The sequence below is a fragment of the Ambystoma mexicanum genome, chromosome 7q (genome assembly GCF_040938575.1).
Source record: "Ambystoma mexicanum isolate Mex_15411 chromosome 7q, UKY_AmexF1_1, whole genome shotgun sequence".
NCBI lineage: Eukaryota > Metazoa > Chordata > Amphibia > Caudata > Ambystomatidae > Ambystoma > Ambystoma mexicanum.
This window is the reverse complement of record NC_090941.1, coordinates 1,023,626,261-1,023,651,061: the sequence shown is the minus strand read 5'-3', so window position 1 is coordinate 1,023,651,061 and position 24,801 is coordinate 1,023,626,261. Positions and strand designations below refer to the sequence as shown.

General features: G+C 42.5%; 1 protein-coding gene across 2 annotated transcripts in view; it reads left to right on the top strand.

Moving 5' to 3' along the window:
* Positions 1-24,801, top strand: part of INPPL1 (inositol polyphosphate phosphatase like 1) — a 1,017,870-nt gene that overhangs the window by 522,272 nt on the left and 470,797 nt on the right. For both annotated transcript variants that reach the window (XM_069640289.1, XM_069640290.1), the window contains one exon: positions 12,439-12,547. In XM_069640289.1, the coding sequence (XP_069496390.1) occupies positions 12,439-12,547 (109 nt within the window). The remainder of the gene's footprint in view (positions 1-12,438; positions 12,548-24,801) is intronic.

The following is a 24,801-nucleotide window of genomic DNA, read 5'->3' as shown; positions in this document are numbered from 1 at the left end:
ATACTGCCATTTCCGACAAAGAACCCTAGATATGTTGCAGCAGGTAGGGCTAGTTTGCATTTTCTGGGGTTGGCTGTTAACCCAGCATTTCGTAAGGCTCTCACTACAGTGTATAGATGGTATAAATCGTCTTCCCAGGTTGCACTATGGATTACAATGTCATCAATGTATGCCCCACAAAATTCTGGGTAAGGTTGGAGAATCTTATCCATCAACCTTTCAAAGTTGATGGGGCACCATGCAACCCAAAGGGTAAGACTTTAAGCTGGTATAGACAGGGCGGGCTGACTAAAGCAGTCTTTTCTTTATCTGGTCCATGTAGGGGAACTTGCCAGTACCCTTTGGTTAAGTGTAGGGTGGACAAATAGACGGCACTACCCAATTTATCAATAAAGCAGTCCATACGAGGCATGGGGTAGGGGTTTAAGGCTGAGATGTTACTCACCTTTCGGAAGTCTATACAGAACCTCCAACCTTTGTCTGGCTTCTCTACTAATACAATGGGGGTGGACCAGGGACTAGTAAATCGCTCAATTATGTTGGCCTGGAGCATTTGACCTCATTCTACCGGCCTCAGGTAGTCGAGACGGTTTGAGATGTACTACCTTGCCTGCATGGGTGCGGATGTGATGATATACTCCTTGCACCCTGCCAGGCTCTTCAAAGAACACATCAGGGAACTGCTGTAGCAACTCTAGAAGATCTGTTTGCTGGGTGTCTGTGATATCAGAGGGAATTCGTGTTATTGTTCACCTGTTCCGATAATAGGCAAGCCAACATGGTGGCATTAGACTCAGATGTGTTCTCTTTCCACTCTTTTAGGAAGTTGATATGGTAAAGTTGTATCTGCTGGCGATGGTCTGGCTGGGCGATCTTATAATTACAATAACAATGGACTTGCAAGTCATTTATGAATGAACACTTTGCTTTATTCCTTAAACCCTGGTTTTTGTTACACCTACTTAATAAAGAGTTTTCTTTGGAAAGACCCAAAGTCTGATACCCTTCTGTTCATCATGTCATCACAGCTCTGAGTGTTGAAGTCAGCAATGTCTACTATTGTAGTACTGCAAAATGAGCCTTAATGAGCATAAGGGTGCATATGTGTTTTTTCGAGGTGGAGTTTGGGTAGTAACGAGTGGGATGTTGTTGAGGTTCTGTGGCTTGTGGGAGCAGAGTACAGACTGGGTTTTGTATGGGTGGAGGAGAGTGGGGATGGAATGGGGCGAGTTGAGCCTGTTTCAGATGCTGCTGGCTCACCTTGGATGCATTGAACAGAGGTTAGACTCTGGCCAGTTCTAACAGGAGCAAACAGGATTTTCCCTTGTTTTGCCTGCCCTTTGCTTGGGACGCCATGGGATCTAAGAGTTACGAAGGGAAAGAAAGGGGGCGAGGCAGAAAAGAGTCGCAAATTATTAGCAGTGATTAGCTGAAGATCAGGTAATTGTCTGTGACCAGCTGACCAACTCCAAAAAGAGGCAACTTGGGCAGGAAAAGAAATGGGCGGGACCGACGAAAAGAGCACCAAACGATTAGCAGGTGGGCGGGGGCAGCATTCGCGTGAGTTAGATTCACCTGAAGCAGCTGAGCAATTGCAAAGGAAAATAAGAGTGAGAGGCAGGATAGGCATTGTGCACAACCTGCAGTCCCCGATTTCCCTGGTCATGATTGCATCCTGTTGCATTATATTTTGCGTCACGTAGTATTTTCATTCGCTGGCATAAATACTCCACACGCCCACCCCTTGGAAGGGGAGTGTTGTGAGCAGGGAATGAGGGGTGGCGGGGGAGAAACGTGTTCTGCTATTGAAAATGTTATGATGAAATTGAACACTAAATCCTCTAGGGTGCTATACCAAAAAGGGGGGGTTCTATTGTTTTGAAGTCAACATGATTGAAAGACAGTCTGCTTGAGTTGAAAAGGGAGTGCTCTCTGATTGTTATCGAAATTGCAATGACGATGATTAATGACACCATTAATCAAATTATAAAACTTAGTGTTGCTTGAGGTTAGGCACTCTTTTAAATTGGCACACTACTGGCAGGCAGGGCAGCTTCACAAATTGGAGGAGGTGGAAATTGTTGGTGATTTTTGGTGTTGATCTCAATTAGGAAGTACATTGAAAATTAACTTTTGAATCTTGTATTATTACGGAATACATTGTTTAACCTTTTTTCTCTGGCATTCAATGATTTTGTATGTCCACGGCTGCTTGAAGCGTCTAACTTTTAAGTTGTAGTGAACGTTTCTAAAGCAAGGTTTTGTTTATATGATTTCATGAGCTGTCCGGATGGATAGCTCACTAGTAATGCGCTGGTCTCTGACATAAGGACAGCTTGCACTTTGAAAGTCTGAATCCTGTGGGAGGGCTGACTTAGACTTTGTTCCTTCCAAGGTCGATACATTGAGTAACATTAAATATGGGATAATAACCTCAGTTGTTATTACCGCACTTGGAGGCTTTAGGAATCCAGCATGAAGCACTATATAAGCACACAAACTATAATTGATCTTCAGGATGTAAGTGAAAGTGAATCAGTGTAACCATTTCTCCACAGCAGTGTGACCTTTGCCCTGCTTTTGCAATCCCTTTAAACTCATATTCTTATGTTTAACCTATATTATAGTTCATTATATTGTATATTTTTTCTATGCGATTAACACATGGCTATCCAAAGAAGCACTGCACACTAATCAAAGCAATAGGTGCTTTTCACACAAAGGGCATTGAAATATGTCTGAGCGTGAGCCTGATGGTTGAGTGTGGGAATATAGGACAGGAAGATGGCACAGTACAGACAAATATTCCACAACACCGCCATTTATTTACATGCTATCATGGAACATATGATGATATGCTTCTCTCAGCTAAATGGTCATATTACTGACAGATTTTAAATACTCAATCTGCTCACCCTAGACATCTATTTCAATCCCTCTCGTCTTTTCTCTGCCTTCCCCTGATTGCTCTCTTCTACTTTATCTGCATCTGATCTTGCTACTTATATTTCTTCCGTCTGCTCTTCGTGCAGCAATCCCTCCTCCTCCTTTCTTCCTCTTCCTCTTCCTCATCTGACTATTTAACCATCTTCACTGATTTCAGACTCTGACACTTCTTCCTTGTTAGCACATGCACACCCCACTGCTTCCCCTTCTGACTCGATTCTATCAGTACTCATAACAAAAGACTATCTTCTTTGTTTTCTTATCTATCTTTTCTTTTCAACAATTCTTTTTTCTCACCTTGATCTCTCCTTCTTTTAAGCATGCTTCTATTCTCACTATTCTCAAGAAACCTTCCTTAGATCCCTCTTCTCCCTCACATATTTGACCAATCTCTCTACTTCCCTATCTTTCTAAGCTTCTTGAACGTCTTGTTTATTCTCAAGTGTCATCCTTTGTAGCTGATAACCAGATTGAAAGCTAGGAAGAATAGAGTTGTTATCTCTTCTACTCTACTGAAACTGCCCTTCTCTCTGTCTGCAACTCATTACTTTCTGCTCGTTGCTCTAAACATTCCTCACTTCCTATTCTTTTGGATATATCAGCTGCGTTTCACACAGTGGATAACACTTTGCTTTCTTTGGTTTTTCTGGTACGTTCTATCTTGGTTTCGTTCCTATCTATTTGATTGCACATATTCTGTCTCCTGGGCTGGATCAGTCGCTGATACTGTGCCTCTTACTCATGGTGTTCCTCAAGGTTCTGGTTTGGGTCTTTTCCTTTTTTCTCTTTACATGTCTCCTCTTGCTGTCATTATTTCATCCTTTGGGTTATCACATTTTTATGCTGATGAGATTAACTTTGTCTTTCTCCTCCTTTTCCTCTTATATTCATGATAATCTTACTTGTCTTTTGGTGATCAATTCCTGGATGTCTGACCATTTTCTTCTTCTGAACACTACTAAAACCCAGGTCCACTTTATCCTTGCTAATACCATTCCTCCTCGCTCTCCGACCTCCGTTCATTTCTTTTCCTCCTGCTCGACTCCCAATTTCTTCTACTGCTCATAATCTTGGTCTTTGTCTTGACTTTTCCTTTTCTCGACACATTTAGATTATTTCACATTAATGTCACTTTCATCTCTTGAATATTCGTAAATCTTGAACTTTTCTTAGGTTCAATCCTACTAAACTCTTGATTTCTTCACTTATTTGTTCACGTCTTTTCTATTGCTCAGCTTTACTTGTTGGTCTTCTTTTTTCCCGGCTGGTTTCTCTAAAATCTGTCTTTAATGCCTCTGCCCATCTTCTATATTCACTTTCTCCTTTTGAATACAATTTTTCCAAATCCTCTTTTGGTTGGCTATCTTTTTATTCACGTCTCAAATTTAATTTTCTTTCTATTGTTTTCAAGCCTCTTTATGGTCTTGCTCCTCCGTATCTCTCAAATCTCCCCTTTTTATGTTCCCTCTCGTTCCTTTCATTCTCATTCACAATTTCTTTTATCGGTTCCTCGTCTCCGTTACGCTCAATCTCTATTCCGTTCTTTTTCATTATTGGCCCCTCTTAATTGGAATGCAGTCCCTCTTTCTATTCACTCAGTGTCTTCTTATTCCGTTGTTCTCTTAAGACCCATCTTCTTCAGTCATGATGTAAAAGCTTAGAATTATATATTCTTTCTTTCTTTTTATTGTACTGCAAATTTGATATGTACAGCGCTTTGGCGTAAGGTGATATATAAATTGCAGAAAAATACAAATACAATAAATTACATTTGGAGCCAGAATTGAGGATCATTGGCGGGATGTTACTAGATGTCTCGATACCCCTTCTAGTGATCCGGTTCTTCTTAACTGCTTTCGTTCACCCCAGTATAGCGATGGCATTCTCAATGTCAGAAGGTAGTGGTTACAGTGATACAGAGCAAGGAATGCATAGTATCCCAACAACACCTCTCCCCTATCTTATTGTGGATTTCGATTGGGAGTACCCCCAATGCCCCCCCATCTACATTCGGCCCTTCTCATCAGATTTTCTATCTGGCATATGAGCTACCCTGGTATGGTTTCCTGAATGTGTGTTGTCCTGAGTGAGCAAATCCTCTTTCTAGGAGGGAAGCATTGTTTCTTTTTATGGAAAAAGCTGTGCCCTTTTTCCTGAGAATGGCGTCAAAGAAACTCCAAGGACTGTGCCTAAGGACACAAAGACCACAATGGCTTACACAGATATTGCGAAGGCTGTAGCTCTGCTGCTGAGGGAGCAGAGATACTGTGAGGCACTCTGTCACAACAGAAATGAAGACAATCACTTTTTGGAAATCGTAAACATGCTATTCGACCATACTCCTATACCAACAGTATAACTTAATGACTGAAACATGAACCAATAATTTCTCACTTTGCGGTTTGCTCATATTTTTCATCCATATGGAACCTGCAGAGTCTAATTATTTTCCTAGGGTTGGTTCAGAGGCTGAGGAATTGAAGAGGTGCTGGCATTTTTGTAAGTTCGGATCCAGCAGCACATCTGTAAAATAGTTGGATTGGTAGAAGTGATGCTGGACCTTGTTGCTGTTGAAACTGTGCAGAAGAAATAATGGGCTATCCGTTGCTTTGTTGAAGGAGGGACATTATACAGATATGTTTTGCTATGTGGATGAGTTAGCCTCCCATCCTTTGTGGGCCAGTGAGTCCTATTACCCTCATGTGTCCATAGTAACCCCATTATCAGATATCCTGGAAGGCTCAAGAGATACTGTCACAGATCATCAAGTGTTCTATTGTATTAATCTCACTTCTAGAAAGCACCTCCTCCCGGGGTAAGTAGACACCAATTTTTTTTTTCTCCTTCATTCTACAAAGATCTACGTCTCTATGATGGGGGTATAAATGCTAACAGCCTTTTCTATCTAAACTCTCCCCAGGACTTTCTAACTGTCCCTATGCTATCCGTGGATTTTTCTGTACAGAGGCAGCCCAATTCATTTTCCTTCCTTTCATGTTCATGTACTCCTCTCCCTCTCCTACTCCAAATCCTGGACTACTACTCTCCTCCTGCCAACTCCACCCCGCTATTGTTGTACTACTTATGTCTTTTCTCCCTTCGATCTCTTTCACTCCTAAGCCTTGCCGCCACCCTTTGATGTTACTTCTCCCTCTACAACATTAGCAGTTCCTACTCCAGCGTACTGCTCCCTTCTCTGGGGATTCTGGTACAGGTTTTCAGAACCATTATTGAGGCAAACAAGGTTTCAGACTCCTGGATCCGCAGCAGTATAATGCCCTTTTAAAAAAGAAAAAAAAGGGGAACACTTTAGACCCCTGTTGCTATAGGCCAATAGCATGTTTAAACATACTGAGAAAGATGTTTAAAAGTCGGATTGCTAATAGAGAAGGGCACCCACACTCTTGTTAAGCTAATAGATGAGAGAACTGGATAAACACCTGTGCTGTGATCCCGAACAATCAGATGGGCTTTAGTCTAGGCTGTGTAGACCACAGTTTGCTATTGGCTGCATTGGCAGATAAATGCAACATGGTCAGGTGGATGAACCTTTATGTGGACTTTGTAGATCTAAGGAAAGCTTTTGACCTTGTGAATATCAACATGCTGTGGTCCAAATTGGACAGATTAGCAGTTCCGAAAGGACTCTTCAAATTAATGCAGCTGGTCTACAAGTGGGAACAAGCTCTCTGTCCCTTTTAAGTCTAATAGGGTAGTTGGACAGGATTGCCATCTTGCGCTGAGCCTTGTCTGGGTTACCAACAATATGCCGCCCCTTCCTTAAATGGTGTGAAACACGGCTCCCTGCTGTATGCTGATGATACCATTTTGATGGACTTAACCCCCAAAATGGGTGCAAAGCCCTATTTGGCATCGCGTAATTTAGAACTGAAACCGGAGAAAACTGATATGCGCCCATTTGGTAGAAATATGTTTAATTTTGAATGGCCTCTTTTCGGTAATACGAAGGAGGAAGTAAAACATTACACATATGGGTATGATCTTCTTGAAAAACTGTTTCCATGCAGCACATGAGATGAGGATTAGGAACACATTGAATTTTAGAATTTGTGTGATCTTAAAATTACATTTGGTGGACAGATCCTCATAAAGTGTATTAAATATTTTAGTGCCAAATTGTGCTCCGTTGCTTTATTTGGTGCCGAAATGGGGGCCACTCTGGTGTGGGTTCTCTAAAAAGGATCCCAATTTCCTGAGAACAGTTTTATGTCTTCCTAGATTTACCCCGATATGTTTTATAAGTTTGGAATTAGGCATCCCTCGTTGTCATTTTTTGTTGCTACAGCTCCTCTTAGATATCTGGTTAAAAAATCGGTCTATGGGTGAAGGCATCCGAATGCTAAGGATGCAAGTAAATGGGTCTTCCCAAGCCAGCCTTCTTGTTGCTGGGTGGCCTTTACAAAATCCAGAATCACTGTTAAGAGGAACCCATGCCCGACCGTCAAAGGATAACTAAGGTCGTAGCAACAGCGGACTGGCTTGCAGATGGCTGGGCTCTTTAAAACTATGGGTGAAAATAAAAGATCCTTTATTAGCTGAAAATTTAATTAAATGCTAGATCTTCCCAGAAGTTGAGATGCCTACTAAACCCGCATGCGCCTAAATGTTGTTGAAACTGGTGACACACCTTGCTGCGGGAGTTCATCCTCTAGCCAGGGCAGTTGAGAGATTTGGTTTATGGTGTCAGCCTTATGCCGACTATACTCTAGTCCTGGTTGATCTATACAATGGATTGGTGTATGCTTCTCACATGTCACATTGTTTGAGGGTGGTCCATCACTGGATGCAGGGTAATTGGTTACACCCAGTGATCGAAGTGTACGAAAATAAGTAGCGGAACGGTGGGCCCTGCTGGCCTGTCCTCACTCCAAACAAACCCCATCACCACGCCCCCCTGCAGACCCCAAAACAAATGTGCCTCCTGTTTAAGGGGACCTTCAGTGCAGTGCACTGAAAGGGCAAGTTTCAACTTCTTCCTACACTTTTATTTCAAAACGAAACCTTTCCCGAACCTTTTCATTTAAAAATAAAAGTATAGGAACAGTTGAACTTAATTCTTTTAAAAAGTAGAGTAGCACCGCTTCCAACCACTTTGACCACTTCTAACGCCTTAATGAAGGAAAGACGGAGGTCCTACTTTTGGGGCCCGCCCCTCGACCACCGCATTAATCAAAAGTCCTTAAAAGTCCTTTAGACAATCTTAGTTATCGTGGGGTTCCATTCCTATCGTTTCCTCATTCCGCACCTCCTTTAAATCTCTCCTTCTCTGTTCTCTGCCATGATTCTCCTCCCCCTTGTCACTCACCCTCACCCACCCTCTCCCTCCTCCTCTTAATTACCTCCCTCCTCACCCTCTTCCACTCCTCCCACACCCTCTTCGCCCCTCCCGTTCCCCTCCTCCTCCTACCCATCCCTCCCTCTTCCTCCCAGTTCTACTCCACTACTCTCCTCACCCCCGCCCTAATTGCTCTACATACTGTTTTGTTGGTCTGATTCAAAATTCTAATTTGTAATTCACTTCTACTGTTACTGTTAATTTGTTATCGTTAAATGTACCCTGTTGTTAAAATGTGCTGCGCTTTGCTGTAAAGCGCTATATAAACCTAATAAATACAATACAACACTAGGGAATTGGAAGGACTATGTGAGGCTAATTGCCCTCTGTTACAACAAAGGTTATATGGGACATGTCTACTCATGGAGTAAACTTAACATACCATGGATGGGCCGTCTAAATGCCCTAAAGATTAATTTCCTCCCCAGATTATTGTACCTGTTCCAGATGCTGCCCGTTATGAACCCTGAATCATTATTGCAAGCAAACCAAGGGATGTATGCTGCGCTTTCTGTGACAGGTGAAGAAACCGCCGGTTGCCTAAGGTGCATGAGGGAAGTGGTGTTCGGATTCCTGGAGCGGAAAAGATATTACAGGGCATCGTAGTTAAGCGGATTGGTCCCTCACTCTGGAAAGATCGTAGGAAAAAGGTGGTCTTATTTGGAAAATTACCACCTTAGACCGGAAACAGTGGGAGAATGGTTGTGGATACCGAGAGAACGCATACCATGCGGGATGAGGGATCAACCCATCTTGGGGGTCATTTGGGACGCAAAATGGGCAGGGTCACCTCTTGGCCTCACCCTTGATTATCCCGGACCTGCACAGGTATAAGAGTTGGTTTAAGGCTGACTTTGCTCAGGCAGTTGTGGAAAGAGGGGAAGTTCATTTCCATCCAGGAGCTCGAAGAAGCCTTGCATATAGGTACATAGTATTTTCTTACTTGTAATTGACGGGATTGCTTTCCATGGAAAGGAGGAAGGGGCTGATACAAAGGGATCTTGCACAAACCAAGACATTTGCACACAGAGATGAAGGGTCTAATTTCTTTACTATATGCCTCACTAATGGAGGCAACCATGGGTTACACAGCGGTAATTAGGGGGAACATGGGAAAGGGATTTTGGTATTGGTACAGATGAAAAGCTTTCTCGTAAAATGTGTATTAGAAGAAGATTTAAAACCCTGGCCGCATGTGAATATAAATTGCATGGTATCAAATTAATACTTGTTTGTTTGTTTATTATTTATAATGCGCCGAAAAGCCCAAGGGTAACAAGGCGCAGCAGATACAAGAATTTGCAAGACTTAGTTACAGACAGTAAAATATATACAAGTATGAACACAGTAATAATAGCAATAAGCGGTAAATATAAACATATGTACAATTAACAGTTCTGTATCCAGAGTGACCAAGTGAAGGTGGGAGACAAGAGGTCCTAGATGATAGCTGTCTTCAGCCAAGACATCAGCTTTGAGCGGAAGTTTTGGTAGGGTAGGTCCATTCTAAGAGTGGGTGGTAGGGAGTTCCATAGCTTGGCCGTTTTCACTGGGAAGCTATTGCCACCTATAGTTGATCGTTTGTAGGAAGGGACGGTGAGGCAGTCTCTGTATGCTATCCTAGTCGGTCTCATGGATGTTATTCTATGAAATCTGTTGATCAGATAGGTAGGGGCCGCATTGTTAAGGGACTTATGGGTTAGTGAGGCAGTTTTTAAGGAAATTTTGTCTATAATGGGAATCCAATTTTGTTGCTTGCTATGTATTGTAATGTGGTCTCTTCTTGAGATGCCCAAGGCCGCTCTGAGTGCGTTGTTCTGGAGAGTTTGTAGCTTGCCAGTGACGGCCTTGGAGGACCCAAGATAGAGGGCGTTACAGTAGTCCAAGCGGGAGAGTATAAGGGCTCTGGCCAGGGTCAGACAACTAGCCTCGGATAGAAAAAGTTTGGCTGTCCGGATCAATTTACAAGTATAGGACGTGGAGGAGGCTAGTGAGTTCACTTGTCTGCTAAAGTTGACATTAGAGTCAAAGTAAAAGCCCAGTGTTTTGACTTCGTGTCCAACCCTGATGGTATTACCATCAATTATAAATGATGAGTATGCCAGGCTCAGTTTCTTTAGGCTAGCTTTGGTGCCCAGTGTGATGAGTTCCGTTTTATCATCATTCAGGCATAGACCGTGAGTGGCCATCCATGCCTGGATGATGATGTAAACCCTATTCACCAAGGCTAAATCCTTTGCATAATCTCCAGAAAGCGGAAGGAGGATCTGGGTATCATCTGCATAATTAGTGTAGGTTATACCGATATGATCCAGATCGTCGAAAAGGGGCTTGGTAAATATGTTGTACAGTGTAGGGGAGACACAGGAACCCTGAGGCACACCGCAGGTGATGGGTATGGGGTCTGCCGCGTCTGTCGGCGAAAAGACCTTCATGGTTCTGCCATCAAGGAAGGATCTGATCCATGTAATGGCCTCGGGGGAGAAATGGGCAGCCGTGTGGAGGTGGGTGCAGAGGACCGAGTGATCGACCAAGTCGAATGCTGCGGATAGGTCAAGGAGGAGGAGTAAAGCTACTTGACCATTGTCTTTGAGCAGATCAATCTGTGTTTTAAGGTCGATGAGAGCTGTCTCGGTCCCATGTTGGGGTCGGAAGCCTGATTGTCTGGCTCCTAGCAAGTGGTGATCCTCCAGGTGCTTCTGTATTTGTACATAGGCGACCTTGTCCAGAATTTTCAGAAGGAATGGTACCGTTGTTATAGGCCTATAGTTAGTAGGTATTGCTGGGTCAAGAGTGTTTTTTTTTAGTAGGGGTAGTACCCAGGATTGTTTTAAATTAGTTGGGATGGAACCGGTGGAGAAGGAAGCGTTGATTAGCTTAGTGATAAATGGGGAAAGGTCACGGGCAGCATCTTTTATGAGCTGTGCTGGGCATAAGTCTCCCTGGCAGTTAGAAGGCTTTAATGACAGGATGATTTTTTCCACTTCGAGTATGGTCACTTTGGTAAAGTTAAATCGTGAATATTCACTTGTGGTCCGCTTCTCAGGTGGCTTGGACAGGGCAGGATTGTTCACTGAGGCTTTTTTACAGGATATTTTATTTTGTAGCGTGGCGATTTTGTTGGCTAGGGCATATTGGATGTCGGTACACCAGTTCTTGTCTTTTATGCAGGTGTCTATAGGTGCTATGGGGGTTTCTACTTTTAGAATCGAGAATAGTTCCTTTGTGTTTGAGCTGGCTTGGGAGATGCGAGAGTCAAAGGAGGTACGTTTTGCAAGGAATATTTCTTTTTTGTACAGGGCCGCTAGTTTGGTGAATTTAATTTTGTTGGCTGCTGATGGGTCTTTTTTCCAGATAGATGGCAGTATGACCCGGTCCATCTATCGAAGATCTTCACTGGAGTGAGCTCATATAATTTGCATGACTGTGGGCTATGGGCCATATTCTAGCATATGTGGGAGTGTGAAAAAGTCCAGATGTTTTCTACGGCGGTGCTAGGGTGGATAAAGGATGCAGATGGAGTTGTACAAAATCTAGATCCCAAGGTAGTGCTTGTCTTGTATTTTTGTTTGTTAAAATGTTTAGTCTGTATTTTCCTATTGATTAACCTTGTTTGTGTAGGTTTTTGTTATATATACTGGTATTTGCTGGTGATTAGTTTACACACAATTTCTATGGTTCTACCTATGATGAAACGTTCACATTAATCCAGTTCAGAAGTTGGGTATATTCAGAAAATATATGATAATCCTAGGTGGGTAATGCCAGAGGGGCAGAAAGTCCACCAAATCTAAGCAGGCACGTCCATTCTACGATAGCTTGCAAACCATGGAAGAAAATTGCATTTCTTCCCCCGGAGAGGCATGTGGCAAATTCGGTCCAGGACAAGGTGTGGAGTGCTGAGCGTAAAGGACGTCTGTGGTGGTCAATATGCAGCTCTGTCCTCCTCGTGCTCTCGCAAATATGAATTGCTTTCATGCACTGGCAAGGTCAGCCATCAGGGAGGAATCCCTTCAAGGGCTGTGCTTGTAGCATGAGTGCAGGGTTATCTGTGGCCTTTCTTTATTGCTGCAAGCGTTCTAGCAGGTTGAGTTCTGGTCAATGCCTCTGATGTCTATACCTCTTATTTCTTCTAGATGGCGATGATGACAAGCCCCCTCTGCCACCACGCTCAGCATCAAGCAGCTTCTCAACTGGCATGGGCACACATCTGGTAACCAGTGGGCAGGATGGAACTCTTGAAAGGTGAACTAGATGGCAGTGGGTTGAAATGGTGCATTTTACAGTACTGTTTGCAGAGGAAATTGTCAAAGTGAAGCCATGTTTCCCTTTGACAGTTTGAGTTGCGGCTCCTCAACAATGGATGTGGGTACTGGTGGGTTGGCGCCCCCTCGCCCATTATGGACGAGCCGCCCCTGGTAATCACCTCTCGTCATGCCAGTTTCAGTAGTGCCATTATAGTTTTGATTCAGTTAAGCATGTTGTCATGCTGGTTTCTACGTTTCCTCCAGAACATAATCATGCCAGTTTCCAGTGTCAATCCATTTTTGCCCTAGCTAAGCAGTTTTGTCAATTTAGTTTCTTCCTTGGCTGCAGAAAATTGCTTTAGATAGAGAAATCCGGAGTGGAGGGGGAGACAGAAACCAGCCCTATAGAGAGGGAGAGAAGGAAGAACACTGAGTGGGTAGTGAGGAGGAGAACCCCAGAGTGGGGAGTAAAAAGAAGAGTCCCGGAGTGGGGAGGAAGAGACTAAGAGAATTACAGACTGAGGAAACAAGAAATACCAGTGCTCCAGATAAGATTTTGAGGTAGGAGTATTTTACTTCCTATTTTTAAAATTTGAGATTAAGTGGGATTTCAAGAGAGGAAAAATGACTTTTCTACTTTGCAAGAGAGTAAAATGTATGTGACATGAAGCCGACATGTGCAAAAACTGTAGGGAAATCATTACCATGCAGCATCTTTCGGCATTATGACAGAACTTTTCATTATTTCTCTAAGGTCTGGCCATTTGATCTCACATGTATATATTTAAATGTTGAAAAAACAAAAACCTAGTCCATTGCATAGTAAAGCAAACATGAACTGTATTGTGTTTTGAGGTTCGATAGCAGAATTGTCTTTTGATGTTTAATGAAGGTCCTAATTTCCTGGAGCTATTACTACCTAATGGTAGGCCAATGTTATGCAGAGAGGCAAGGATTTATGCGAAATTCTGTACCTAATCTCATGGTCAAATGGTTATTTGTACATAGAGCATATTTATTACAATTTTCACTAAACCGAAGTTGGTACTCCTTTATCGACCTCGAAAGTATGGAAGGCTGAGTTGGCCTTGCCGGGATTTGAACCTGCAACCTACATATCCCTCACAGATTGCAGCAACGAGCGCTCAACCGACTGAGCTATCTTATTGGCTAACATCCTTCAGAGGTCAGTAAATTAAGTATTGACTTGGGTATAATAATTACAGTGCCTAGATGTTGGACGAACCATGTATGAAGTGCTACATAAATTTAAATGCCTATCTGCATTATCACAGGGTCAAGTTTTGCTGAGTTTCTTTTTCAATCACAAAAGTAACTTTCATTTGATTGTTTTTGAACAGCAATTGTATTTCCTTGAGAGTCAGATTTTGGATGTTTCAATTGTAGTCTTAAATATTTCAGAGGCTAGAACACTGGTGATTGGTGTAATGACAATCACTCACCCTTGAGCAAAGACTCAGCCGCCACTGACCATTTATAGTAATGTACCCCATTTCCTGCAAGGTTAAAGGCATGGTCTAGTAAAATTTTTTATTGTCCCTACGGGTCGGCCATGCTTTTTTAAGCCTAAGTGGCTCGATTTTAGAAAACATTCCTATGGACCTTACCCGAGTTTTCGTCCATTAAACGCACGCGAAAACAAGCACCAGGGAGCCGCCATTTTCTGATAATCCTATCTTTTCCCCCATCGCCCTGGCTGACCTGCTTTTGCGGCACTAAATCAATTCCCCCGAGCCTGTCATCAGCAGACTCGTACTGCCCATTTCCCAACGCCAAAGCACGTCTCGTGTCAACATTCGCTGCGCTTCAGCTAATGACGTGTCGCCATGGAAATGGCAGGACGCCTCTTTGCTCAATAAGTATAAACAGACAGTTTCACAAGACACAGCAGCAGATTTTCGATTCCATTCCTCTCTCTGTGTTACTTTGAGTATTCTGTGACTCGTTTCAGTGCTCTGGTCAGCTACCTTCGCCGCTTGTAGCCCGTGTGAACACCTGTACCATCTCGGTAACTTATTTTACTCTGTTTACCACACAATGGCTACAATAATGCCCTACATGTACGAGCCCGAGTATACCGAGGAGGAACTACTGGAAAGGGAAGCACGCGAAAATGATAGGGATTTGGACGGCAGTTGGCAGAACGAATCAACAGATGAAGAGCCTGGGCCTAGTCGAATGGACGGCGTCTCCACCTGGTGCACATGCAATCGGTGCGAGTTAATGCCAACTGAGGACGAGAACTGCTGCTGCCGAGAAAACTCTGGATGCCTGGCCTACATTTCAGAAGGCGAGCCACGACCGCAATGCATCACCGAGCTGCCAGACTTCAGGGCAGCCTGCCTCACACGCGCCGTGTTGAGAATAATGATGGTGCTTATGCACGAACTTCACGCAACTGTTCGTCCTCGTAATCCGAGTAACGAGTAAGTATACTCTGCTTGTCATGCCATTCCTATTTCATGATCTTCTACTGTATCCAAAATTACATCTACATATCATTGTAACGTATGTAAGTCGTTCAATAGTGTGCATTGTCTAGATAGCATTTGTCCGTGCAGAATGCCATTAGTTACAAGAATTGTCATTGACAACAAACGTTTATTAAACTTATCTTGGTCATTTAAAAACAGTTTGTTTTATTCCTTTTCACAGGTGGTACAGGCTGGTGGCCTATCGTTCCTTTACATGGTGGCTCCACGGGAGGCTTGGACACCGCGTTCGAAGAGTGATACCCGCCTGTGCCGTTCGTGCCATTAGAGAAACGTTCCCGAGTGACAGCGGTCAGTACAGGGGATTTTCTCTCGCTGTGCTGCAACCTGACCTGTATAATCTTTAAAGTCTTGTATTTTTGTGTCATGAAAATAAGATACAAAATAAAACACCACATATATTTTAACAATGTTTGTTTCGATTTTTTTAATTAATGAAATGCGTCTCCATTCAAGGATGGACGTCAGACATCTGTGCTCCGAATGGGTGAAGGTCTGGTCGCTGTGAAGCAGGGTGGTCACTATCTATCTAAGCTAACATAACATATTCTCGATAATGCATGCACTAAATAACACTTGTTCAAAGACTTTCAGTAGGTTATGTCTCTATAAAAGTCACACATATATCTATACTAACAATTACCATTGGATTATACAGGCCTTAGGGTCTTGACCAGTATAATACACCGGTTGAAGTGTGGGTCTGTGCTCACAAGAATCTCCGGTATGTGGCATTTGTTATTGATAAGCGACGATATACTATCATTGATATAAAGGCGATATACTATATATTGATATAAAGGCGGTTCGCGCCAGTGGATGCGCGCTGGCATGGAGGGCTGGCAGGGGCACGAAAGGCCAAGGTGCCAAACAGCATGTACACTTCAAAAGGTATCCCACACCCAGGGGCCATCGGTCACATGGCCTCCTCAGACCCCGTGTCTCCAGCCAGGCCTCCCCTTCAAGCAGGCGGCCCCCCTAAAACCACGACATACATACGTCATTCATTCACAAGCACACCCCTGTTTCTAATACTTTATAAACCACTTGATATGTCTCATGAGAACATCTTTGTGCTTTGCAAGTCAACTCCTGAACGGGTTACCTTGCAACCACTGAGATCTACGCTAATCTGCTCGTCGTCGTGCTATCCGTGAACTTCTGTGACCGCTTGGAGCAAACCCTTCAGTGTGCTACCTGTGGCCACCCACCTATTCTCCTGCAACATACTGCTCTGCTTGCTGAATCCAACTGTTAGTTGGTCAAGGTAAGGCCATGTATCCTAGTCATATTTCGCAGATTTTTAAATTTCTATCTATTTGCGAGTAGAGTACACAATAGTGCTATGTTCATTGGTCTCATTGCTATTGACTTGAGTTTCCATTGCTATGCTATCAATAGATCTATTTATTTTCATCTGTGTCTATTGTCATTGAATTGCATCCTTCGGGGGTCCAGTCTATAATGTAAGCATGTTTCCTTCTCGTGCAAGACAGAACATCCAAGGGACGAGTCACATGTTCAGATTTTAGACACATCATTTATACATTTCTGCAACTTATGCAAATACTAAGCCGCACATAATGAACTGGTATAGTTCCTGCGACCAAAACAAACCTTGCATTGATCATTGTATGATTCATTTACTTTTGTATCAAATCTTTATTCTTGAAGATTGTATAATAATGTCGATTTTTACTTTTCAGATTTATCAACAATGCCTGCCTGTTCGATTAGCGGTTGCCCTTCGAAAGACCCATGCGAAATCTGAAGGCACTACAATGCATGTATTCCCGAAAACTGTTGATCGAATAAGAGAATGGGTCAGACATTGCGGATATCCACTGGATGAGCTGGAAAGTAGAGTCCAACACGTCTTACAGGACAAGAGGGGTGATCGATACCGCATCTGCAGCCGGCACTTTTCCTTGGACATGTACACAACATCTTGGGTAACAAAGAAGAATAAACGGCGAACGACACGGAAATTGCTCAAACGCTATTCCCACTCTATTCGTCCACATTCCGCCACCGGCGAGTCAAGTGTCCGGATTTAGCTTTAGGCATTGCGGTAATGTGTAGGTAGCCTAACGGATTAATTGATATTGTAGGTGTTCTATCCCTTGTAATAATTTCGATATTGTTATGAGTGTATAGTTTTTTGAATAATGACATTTATCAATATATTCTTTTTCGATTTCATAACCCACAAACGCAATGTATATCTATGGGAACAGGGAACTGTGCTGTATTGAGCATTTTTCAAGTATTCTGTTGCCTTACATGGCTATTTTTAATATTGGCATTTCATTATCAATCATTAATTTACCTTTACAACTTCTTGACTATCCCTTGAATCTGAAGCAAGAACATTCTACATCCTTGACGTGGTCGCAGTTATCAACCACTTCTAGCGCGTATCAGGTAATCTTACTAGGCTAATCCGCTACAGACTTGTTTTATGCATGTCAAGTAATAGTTTTATTTTATCGTGTAATTATTTTACCAAATGTTTGGTTAGTGCTTTCCAATTGATATACACCTTAGTTATTGTCCACTGGTGTTTGTTTTCAGTTATAATTAGTGTTATCCATACTAATGCAAGTACCGTCTTTCAGGGAGATGCTGAAGTGTCTGCCACATCTACAACATTTCTAGATGTTCTTCACCAGCAGGAGGTATGGATACTGACAGCTCCATCGAGCGTCATCATCAGAGCTGGAATTCTTGTCGTTTGATTGTTCTACACAATGTTTCATTCGTGGTCAGCCGTTGATATGTACCTGTGCTGTCGACCCCAGGTGTGTGTTATGTTTTCACTATTGTAATCCTCACTAATGCAAGTGCTATGTTTCAGGCAGTTGATGGAGCGTCAACCCCTGCACTTGATGCAGAGCCTGACATTCAAGTAATTCCAGGGGAAGTAGAAGCGGGACCATGCGTATACGAATCGGCGCAACAGCTTTCGGAAGTGCGCACTACATTTGCAACATCCATAGATATTCTTCAGCAGCACGAGGTATGGATAATGACCGCTCCATCATGCATGATCATATAACGTGATTCCATTTGCTATACTTTCTTCCCTATTAACGCAAGTGCTGTGTTTCAGGGAGACGACGAAGCTTCCACTACAATCACAACATCCAATTTAGATGATGCAGATGTAAATAAATCGGAGAAATAAGTCGATGAAATGTGATCATATTTAGATTTTCCTTGATTCTTTTGGACAATGCATCATTTGTGGTTATCTCTTTATATGTACCTGTGCCATCGACCCCAAGTGTGTGTTGTGTTTCCAATATTGAAAAGCATACTAATGCAAGTACTGTGTTTCAGGGAGATGCGGATGCCTCCTCTCCAATGCAACCATTCATGGCAGTCCATACAGAGCCAGAGGTATGGATACTGACAGTTCCATCGAAATAGATAATCACTGGTCGAATACTTGTCGTTTGATTGTTGCACACAATGTTTAAATCGTGTTTGGCTATTGAGATGTACCTGTGTGTTCGTCCTCACGTGTGTTTTATGCTAACAATATTTTGATGTATAGTAATGAAAGTACTATGTTTCAGGGAGACGATGGAGCCTCATTCCGTGCTGTCTATGCGGATACAGAAAATATAGTCGTTGCAGCGTAAGAGGAAGGGAGGACATGTGGAAACGAATCGGAGCTACAGCGTGCAGATGTTGAAGGTCGAGTCAAAAAAGTTGCAAAGAAAAAAAAACAAAAAGGTTAGTTACAAACAGTTCATAACTTTAAAAAAATGTTTGTGCTGGGGACTATTTTATGTTTTTTTCCAGTCAATTCTACTACACTCCATCTTGTGTTTAAACTGACCATCCCTTTTCCAATCTCTCCTCCAGTTACCCGTGGGTGTCAGAACTATACATACACAGACAGTGAAGCGAATGAGAGATGTGGCTTGCCAGACCGTGTACACTATGGAGGAACTATTAATTGAGGCGAGGCGTGTTCAGGCTCGATATGCTCATGTCCAATGGCCAGAACATGAATTAACTGTGTTTGGCGACTACAGCAAAGTTGCATTGGACCATAGCTACAGTGCGACCGCACAACCACAAGAAGATGTTATTGAATGTATTGAAGATAGCGCTGAAGTAGTTGCAGATCAATTTACACAATCTACACCTGCCAAAAATTTGCCACCAAAAAATCTGTCGACATTGTTGTGTCCTCCCATCAATGTTGAAGTAATAGATGTCGAAATGACAGAGAATGAATCAGCCGCAGCATCCATAGACGCAACAGAACTTGATATCAGCGATATTACTTTCCAATGTGTTGAAATCTCCATAACGTCACAGGCCGAAACAACGTTGACGCAGGATGACAGTCTAATGAAAGAGAGCAAATACATTGTATTCGACAGTTGTTTGATGGAAATTATAAGTATGCTGAAATGTGTGCATTCCATTAGAGGGAAAGTATGTGGGAAGCCATTGATTAATGTAACTCGTCAAATAAAAGGCAGTAACGTCAAAATAAATGCCGCCTGTAGATTAAATCATAGGTTCTCATGGTCTGCACAACCGATGCTGGGGAAATTGCCAGCAGGCAATCTACTGTGTGCAGCTGCATCACTTTTTAGTGGCTCCAGTTTTAGAAAGTTAGAGGCTTTCTTTCAGTTTGTGGGACTCCATTTCATTTCTAAAGCGCTGTACTACATATACCAACGTGATTATCTGTTTCCGGCCATTAGTGATGCTTGGAAAATTGAACAATTGTCTCTAGCAAGTACATTCGAAGGCAAACGATTCAGGCTAGCCGGCGATGGACAGTGCGACAGCCCTGGATTTTCTGCCAAGTACTGCACCTACCACTTTCAGGACATGGATAGTAAGAAAAATGTGAGTTTGGTGGTCACAATGTACATCCTCAGTGGCCATGGAGAAACTAGGATTTATAAAATCAGTGGAATATCTACAATCAAGGGGAATGCACATCGACCTCATAGCCACGGATAGACACGTTTCAATTGCCAAGACAATGAGAGAGCAGTTCCCACATATTAAACATCAATTTGACGTATGGCAGCTTGCTAAATCAATCAATAAGAAAATCTCGGCTGCAGGGAAAAAAAAGGTTTTGAAAGTATTTTGCAGTGGTCACATTCTATCACCAACCATCTTTGGTGGAGCTCAAAAACTTGTGAGGGGTCAGTGGAAATACTACTTGAAAAATGGCCATCACTGATGCACCACTGTACCAACGTTCACCGCTGGACAGCAAATGAACATTTCCACCAATGTGAACATGGCCCTTTGTCCCCAGAGGAGGCACGGAAGAAGAAGTGGTTGATTCCATCTTCACCGACACACAAAGCCATTGAGAAGATTGTTTTCGACAAAACTCTATCAAGAGATTTGAGAGGACTGACAGAATTCTGTCACACAGGAGATTTGGAGGTGTTCCACAATATGTGCCTAAAGTACAGGCCAAAGCGCTTGCATTTTAGCTTTCGGGGCATGAAACATCGCACTCTACTAGCGGTCTTGGCCCATAACAGCAATGTCGGACGTGAACAATCTAGGACTAGGGGTAAAGTAAGGATGCCTCGCTACACTAAGGTGTTTTCAAAACGAAGTAAGCAATGGGTGATCGAACCTGTCTATGATGAAATGCAGTTCGACTTTGTGAAAGGCCTTATTGTTTCTGTGTTAGAGAAGCACAGATATGGAATTTTGGACGTTTCTGTGCAGAGCAGTGATCCATTGCCACCGAACATTGCGACTGTGCCATGCCCACCCGAAGCACAGCTGATTGTGAAGTATAAATCCCGGTTTAAATAATTGCAATACGATTGTCTTTTTGTAAATAAATGTTATTGTACAGTGTACCTGTAAACCTAACCCCTACCTTCACCATCATGGGTGGCGAACAAGCTGGGTGTCATCTTTGAATTCTCTCTATTCACCTCACATATGTGTATGTATATATTTTTCTCATGTCTCAGCTCATGTAAAAGTAAATGCTGCGCACTGTTAACGGAGGGGAGGCTTCCGTATTGCAAATAATAAAACAAACAAACAAACAATAAATCTCACTTGTAACTCAACTCCTGTGGTACTTTATACTTTCCCTGACCTTCCGCAAAAAATTAAATGTCTCAATTTGGGCTGCAAAGCTCGCAGACAACGGGGACAAAATTGGGGCACTTAGAACGCGCCAGCCAAGCGGGCCGTGGCATTTGGGAGAGAAGCCAGTTCGCATTTGCACATTGAGACGCACTACATAGACGGATTCTAAACTTCAAGTTCTCACAGATGCCTATACTACGTGATGTTGCAAATAAAGAATGCGAAGGACAGCGCCCAGATGAGGCCCACAAGTCGCACTGGAAGTATAAGGGTCTATTGTTTTTTGACCTTGAGACAGGGACCATGCCGAAAGAACTACATTTGAAGGGAGTGCGCAATAACATAAGACGATAAAGCAGAAAATTCAGAAACTAGACCGAGTTTCATTTTAGTTCAGTATACGAAAAATTGTTGTCAAGAGCACGGTCCGTTTTACAGACTGCATTACGAAGAGACACAATGGAAATTTCAAATATAATGTAAGTAAATCTTAATGCGCTTTTATACCGGAATGAAGATTTAATGAATGGATGCATGAATAAATGAATGAATGAAGAGCTAGGAAAAGCAAGTAAAACGTGTTCGTAGTGGGCACATGGGCATGCAGGTCTACTGGTCTCACCAATCTCTGTCCTTGGCCCAGCCACATTTTCCTGCACTGCCTACCTGCACTACCGGACTGTCTCTGTATCCTTCAGCCCCTTGTCCCGGCATTTACCTTGCACTTGCCACCAGCTGGCCCTATTATTTAATTTGTATTCAACTAACCATGTACAGCCCTTCCCCATGCGCGATCAGAAAGACACCTGGCCTAGTAGGATCGTTGTCTGTCTGCCCTTGTTCCCCACCTGCCTCGTCACGCCTAGAAACACTTGAGTATAGGCGCGTTACAAATGCCATATCATATATCATATCATTCCTCACGCATGTAGACTAACTGTCGTTTATCATTGTGTGTTTGACTCGATTTATCTCGTTATTTTTCGCATTGATTTTAGAGACGAACATACTCCATTGAACTATCCTTGCAAGCAAATAGTTTCTGATCGGCCGTAATAAATAAAATGAGTAATATTAATGAAGTTCGGCTAGCGAGACTAATTATAATTTTTTTGTTTTCATAACAGGTATTTGCTCCCCTTCTGCTACTGCCATCTGTTTGAGACACCAGCGGATGGATTCTTCAGCAGACACCTGCAGCTTCGTGTCAACAACTGGAGCACGATCACCATATTATGGGACGATCGCCAAGGGCCCACATGCCCTTACGCTGTACTAGTGGCTAGAAGCAACATATCAACCTTTAGGCTGGACTAGTGCCTAGTTGCTGGAACAGGCTTGCGGTTCACCGTGCTTCCAAAGTGATTCTTTTTACGAAAATGAACACCCTGTGTACCATAAAGGAACAGCACGTGACTCAAGATGAAACGGAACAGTTATTGCGGATACAGATAAAAGAAAATAAATGGCTTCCAGAGTTCATATGGCAATTGCTGAATATTCTCTAAACATTGAATGTCAAATGTACTTTACCAAATGTACCTTGTTGCTGTTTCATTTTAAAGTACAGTTTCATATTCTGAATTGTGCCGCGCTGTGTTGTGAGTTGATCTGTGTTGGTTTCCGGGTTCTGTGTGGAGTCGCGCAGAAGACGACTGGGCGCGTTTGCCTACGCAGCACAGTAGCGTCATGGAGAGAGGCGGGGATTATGAATGTTTTGATAATGTCAGGCTCAGGGGCGGGGGAATTGATTTAGTGCCGCAAAAGCAGGTCAGCCAGGGCGATGGGGGGAAAAGATAGGATTATCAGAAAATGGCGGCTCCCTGGTGCTTGTTTTCGCGTGCGTTTAATGGATGAAAACTCGGGTAAGGTCCATAGGAAAGTTTTCTAAAATCGAGCCACTTAGGCTTAAAAAAACATGGCCGACCCGTAGGGACAATAAACATTTTTACTAGACCATGCCTTTAAATGGATGTAATCTAGACTGAACATACTCATTTTACATAAGACAAAAAACAAGCACTGTGGGGAATAACAAACAGGGGTGCGCTTAGTCTTAAGTAATAAATTGATGGTCAGCTGCAGCAGAAGCAACAGAAGAGGTTCCCCTATGCCACCTTATAAGAATATCGTTAGAAAAGAATGTATGTTGCAAAACAGCGCAGTAGACTCCTGGGTAAAAAGTTCACTAATGGAAAATCATCAGAATTCCTGAGTCTATTGAGAGTCCAATGGTCATCTAAACAATTAATTTGTGTTTTATTGCTGTTACAGCCGACACGAGTTTCGACCTTTCGGTCGTACTCGAGGAATAATTTGATTTTCTATTATTGAAAATCTGACCTAGCAGTCTACTGCGCTATGTTTTGCAACATACTCTTTTCTAACCTCATCATTTTACACACTTTGTTTATAATTAGAGTGTACATTAAATTATAAGTGTAAAAATGATCTGCCTATGCGTGATTATGCAAAGGAACTCTGAAAAATACAATTGTGCAATACTGGTTTGCTTTCACTGGAGATAAAAAAAAAAGCATAGTTTGTTACAAAAGATGAATTCTCAGTTGCAACTTAGTTGTCCATCTTATTAATTATACAATCCTAAAATGCTAGGAAATAAATATGCACAGTGCTTCTGTTTGCTACATGTGCATCTACACACAACACAGCAGAAGCTGAATGGAAAGAAACCATTCCTCTTATCGCACTGTGCAGTTTCTTTTTATTTATTTTTTAATGACTTCAGAGATATAAATTCTGCTTCAGAGACTTTTCTCCATGGCTTACAATTACATCATTGTAGATAAAAAAAATCAAAAGACGTGTTCTGGTTTCTGTCAAGTAACCTGACCTTAGCATAGCCCTCTGCTCTAAACTTGTGTGTAAAATGTACATAGGAAAATAATAAAGCTGTCGTATTTACAAGATTTTAATGCGTAAAAAGGCCTGGTATGAACCTTATGTTGAGGCCTGAGAAATACAACAGTTCGCCCCCCACCCAACCCTCAAAGGGAGAAAGACTGTGAGAATGGTCTTTTTGACAAGGATGAAAGAGACCTGGCTGGATCATGGAACAACATTTCAGCAGTACCCTAACTTAACAAACAAATTGGGAACCTAAGCAAAGGACCTGTGGTAACGAGTCCAGAAGAGGTGGGGGGGGGGGTGTCAGAAGTCAACATCCATCCCTTTCATTGGGAAATTCGCCAAAATCTGTCTTTATAGAGTTTTTTCCTTTCTAGAGATAGGAAAGAAACTTCATTAGGCCAGGATTTCTGGACAGAGGACTGTATTTTTGGTGAGGCATCCTGACCAACACTCTTTAATTTTATTTTATTTTTTATTTTATTGTGTATAATCACGTTGTGATGAATACAGCCTGAACATTTTCTGTACATTTAGCAGTCAGCCGGGCCTGTGTTCAACATTGGAATTGATTTTTTTTTTTAAGGCATTATGAAGAGGTTTTGCTGTAGTGTTGGTCCATTTGGCTTTTTCACCAGACAGTCTGTTCCACCAGATATTTTCTTCCCAGATCGAAGTGTCCATCCTGAGGGCTGACAAGTAGACTGACCTTTCCAGTTTCAGTACTTCATAACGCAGCATTAGGTGTCTTAGATTTTCGGGC